Consider the following 4,308-nt stretch of genomic DNA (forward strand, 5'->3'; position numbering starts at 1 on the left):
AATAAATAAATAAATAAATAAATAAATAAATAAATAAATAAATAAATTTCAAAATTAAGTAAAGGAGAAAATATTTAGGAGAGTCTCCTGCAAGTAGGACCCTGAATCCTGGGTTGGCCTCCAGCCTCAGCCTGCATGTCCTCTTCCATCCTGCCCTCTGAGGCACCCTGGCCCTCTCTTCCCCACTCCTGTCTCCCTTCTCTCGCGTCCATCTCTGTTCGTGTTCACATCCACATCTGTACATGTAGCACAGCTCCCAGATCCTTCGTGGGAAAAATGAGCACCTTCTCTTCTTTCAGGATGTTACCTGGCCTTTCTTATCGGGTGAGTCCACCCAGCACCATCTGTGGTGGAGCAAATGGAAGGTGTATCTTGGTCAAAACTGAAGTTCATGGTCTACTGAGATCTGGAAGTCTCCATGGCAGGCGACAATATACATATTAGTAGTCATGTGTGAGCTGGATATTTTGTGTCCTGTCTTGTCTGCTGTGGATTAAAAACAGGATCATAATCTAACTGGCTGGCACCCTAGTAGTACATAGCCCCCCCACCCCACCCCCGTCTTATTTTTCCATTTTCCCTATGGGTTCTATTAATGTAACACAATGGCGTTACATGCATATTTGCTTCTTGTAAATAGTTCGTGTTTACCAAAATAATTATCACTTTTCATTTCTTGCAGCCAGTTTCCATTGTCCTCACCAGTGAAAGCTGGAAAATCGTGTCAGTGACTCGGGTTCCTCTCCTCCACCTGTTTCTTTGTTTTACTTCAGGCGTTGGTGAAGGTCAATGTGAAACTGAAGCCGATGCTGGATTCCGTGGCGGCTAACAGAAGTAAGTGGGAAGAGCTGCACCAGAAAAGGCTGCTGGCGTCGGCCGCCTCCCCCTGCTCCGCCAGCCTCTTGCCGGCCGCCGGGGAAGACAGAAACTAACCGTCCGGCTTCGCGGCCGCCGCAGAATGACCGTGTCCTGAAGGGCCGGCCTCGGTCCAGTCCGCGGCATCCCTTTGCCCTTTTTCGCTCAGGCAGACGGAGTCTCAGTTGGCGCGGGGAAGCACGCCTGGGCTTTCCCCTTGAAGTGGGGTCAGCAGAGGAGAGCGCGGCCCGGAGGGACGGACGGAGCAACAGGCGGCCGGCCGCCGAGCACCCAGAGCCTGAGGCTGAGCCGGGGCGCTGGGCAGACGAGCCGGCGCCTGAGGACAGCCGGCCCTGCTCCTTCCCGGCCCAGGGAGCCAGGAGCAGTGAGGACGCCTTTAGCGCTGCTTCACTTCCGATCTCGCCCTTGATTTGTTACAGGCCACGCAACGCCTGCCTTTGCATCCTCTCAGCGCTCTTTCGTGCCACATTGTCCCAAGAATCCCACTTTGTATTCTGTAGAGGTATCTTATTTTTATCCTAAAGCTTCTTAATGATGGATCAGAGCCTTTAGAATTGCCTCCCTAAGAGATAAACTACAGTATCCTTTCAAATACCAATCATGTCTAGTTTTTCCCTAAAAGGCCCATAGTAGGGAGACAGCAGATGTGTTTGTGTGACTGGTGTTTATACAACATTCATAACACTCCATGGGGATTGCGGTCCCCTTTTTCAGTTTTTTAAAATTCAACCTTCCTTGTAGACCAAGTCTTCTCCCAGGAGGAATGGGTTAAGAGACTTTAATTAAAGGAGGGATGAAAGGAAGTCCATAGCTGGATTTACCACAGGTGACACATGAATACTTAGGAACTATTCCCAACAGCAGGGACATTTTACAGACACAGCAGAACCATGGAGAACGATCACTGACTACCTTGAGTTCTTTTAGGGATAAGTTTTTGTAAACCATTGAAGGTTCCGACCAAAACCAACCTAAAGCCAAATGCAGTGGTCCCCAGATTTTTATTTTTCCTTAAGTGTAAGAAATAATGCTTGAAAAGTGAAGAAATAACAGTCTGGCCAGAGGACAAATATTCTCTAGGAAACTAGGTTTATAATTAGAATAAACGATATTAAATTGATGGAATGACTACAAAACTACTTTGCTCCCCATTTTACCTGAGAGATTGAGGATGTGGTTTGATTTGTCCAAAGAACACTGGACTAGAAGCTAGACTTCCTGCCCTTGGCACGCTTGATCAGGTGACTGTGGACAAGTCACCTAACTTCTCCCAGCCTGTTTCCACATCTGTTGAATGAGATTACATTAGGAAAAGATTTTCAAACATATTTTAACCTTAGAACTCTTTGTGCAAATAAGTCTTATGCGGAATTCCCAAGATATAAAACGCCTCAAAACTGAAATTTTCTGCTTGAAGCCAGGTTGGGGAATCCAGAACCCTGTAAATTCTCCTCTCTTTGATTACATACGTGGCGGTCCATAAAGGAGCTCTGAGGAGTTGGAAGATTCCTGGACTAGATGAACCTTGAAGTCCATTCCAGCTCTGGATAATCCCAAGTTCACCATTTTTGTTCTTGTTTTTACTGGTCAATACCAGTTATTAACTTGACTCCTCAAATATTAAAGAAATAAGGACTACGTTCCACAAAGAGCACTGTTCCTCCAGATACACACAGTAGACATTCCGGAAATGTTTAAAGAATGGGTAAATGAAGGTACCAAAACAGAAGTGAGGGAAGAGCGGGTATCAGGAGGGAAGACATAAGATTCTTTATGGCAAGAAATAAAGTGACAGAGAATTATAAACCAGGCAAGCGGAGGGGCGGGGGGGAGAAACGAGGAAGATGAGGACGAGAAGCAAAAGACACCCAAAAAAGAAAAGATGCTGAGGCAGCTGGTAAGAGGACTGCCAAAGGCAAAGTAAACAATCCAAAGAAAAATGGTGCCTCTAACCCCCCAAAATGAGGACGCAGAATCCTGTCATCAATTGCTTAGAAAAGAGAGACACACTTGAGGGGGGTTTGGCCAAAGAGAGGAGTGGGAGCCTGAACAATAAGGTTCCTAGCTCGCCTTCACAACTGCCTCTGCAGGGAAGGCTGGAGGAACTGGGCGAGAAAATGAGTGCAGGGAAAATTGCCTCCGCAGAGCAGGTAAGAGGAGGTTGTTCAGATTTATGGATTTTATTAAGCCAGTTTTCTGAATCGCTCTGCTATAAAGGAAAATAGCTTCTGCCGCGCTGTCTCGCCTCCTTCAGGTGAGGAACAAAGCGGGGGTGGAGTTGGGGACAGACGCTGGTCAGCGTCTGCAAGCTCAGAAGCACTGCAGGTGTTTCTAGCTATTGCGTCGCATCATGTTTATATCACAAATGGGAATTGAAAATCAGTCCGTGTGAGGCAGAGATGAACCCACATCTGTTATCCTCCCCAACAATAAATAAATAAATAGCCCCGGCAGACGGATGCCAGTCTATCTAGAGCAAAATTTTAAAGCATGTGCTTTATGATAAAACTAGACCCAGGGTCCGACGGAGACTGCAGGCAGCTACGGGTACTGTAGCCGCCCTGAACGTTGATGCTACATATTGCTAAGGGGAACATAATTTATAGCACAAACCCTACGGCTTCCACTAAGGTTGAGCTTTCGTCTCATTTTCTTGCCTTTTTATTGGCTTCACTGCACGGTTGCCAATAGCAACATCCACTGGTAGCAAGGGGAGTTCAACACCATCACAATCTGCCGTACACTGGAGCCCTGACAATGTCAACCATCAATCAAGTAGCTGTGTGTAATTGCCTCCATCTATTTCTCCTGTCTTGAGGTATCTTTCCTATTGTGGGTCAAAATTCAGAAACTGCTGACTAATGCCATGGGTCTGTTCCTCAGAGACCGTGAAGCAGTGGAAAGGACAGCAGCGCCCTCCCTGTGCAACCCCGGGGGGGTGAGAGGTTGAACACTTGCAAGTTGGAGACATTTTTAATCCCTTTTCTAAATAATGCATAATTTTCCAAGCCTGTGAGGGATGTGTGGTTATCTATGTACTCTGCTTTTCTACAATACACAGAAATTTTCTCAGTCTTTTTTTTTTAAAGATTTTATTTATTTATTTCACAGAGACAGAGATAGCGAGAGCAGGAACACAAGCAGCGGGAGTGGGAAAGGGAGAAGCAGGCTTCCCCTTGAGGAGGGAGCCTGATGTGGGGCTCGATCCCAGGACCTTGGGATCATGACCTGAGCCGAAGGCAGACGCTTAACAACTGGGCCACCCAGGCGCCCTCAGTCCTTATTATTAATGTTTATTTCCTACTGGAGGAAGGCAATTGAAATGTGAGCCTTCTTATAAAACCTTCACCTGACCAGACGATGTTTGCTTCCTCCAGTCTCTTGGCCATTAATTGTTGTAATGACTTCATCCTACTTTCTCCGTGTGATGTA

At 46.5% G+C, this 4,308-nt stretch overlaps 1 protein-coding gene across 1 annotated transcript in view; it reads left to right on the plus strand.

Moving 5' to 3' along the window:
* PDE11A (phosphodiesterase 11A) overlaps positions 1-932 on the plus strand; it is a 388,181-nt gene extending 387,249 nt beyond the window's left edge. The window contains exon 20 of the mRNA XM_035007663.1: positions 774-932. Within this exon, the coding sequence (XP_034863554.1) occupies positions 774-932 (159 nt within the window). The remainder of the gene's footprint in view (positions 1-773) is intronic.
* The last annotated feature ends 3,376 nt before the right edge of the window (positions 933-4,308 follow it).

Source organism: Mirounga leonina, unplaced genomic scaffold (assembly GCF_011800145.1).
Source record: "Mirounga leonina isolate KUSES-001 unplaced genomic scaffold, KU_Mleo_1.0 Mir_151, whole genome shotgun sequence".
Classification (NCBI taxonomy): domain Eukaryota; kingdom Metazoa; phylum Chordata; class Mammalia; order Carnivora; family Phocidae; genus Mirounga; species Mirounga leonina.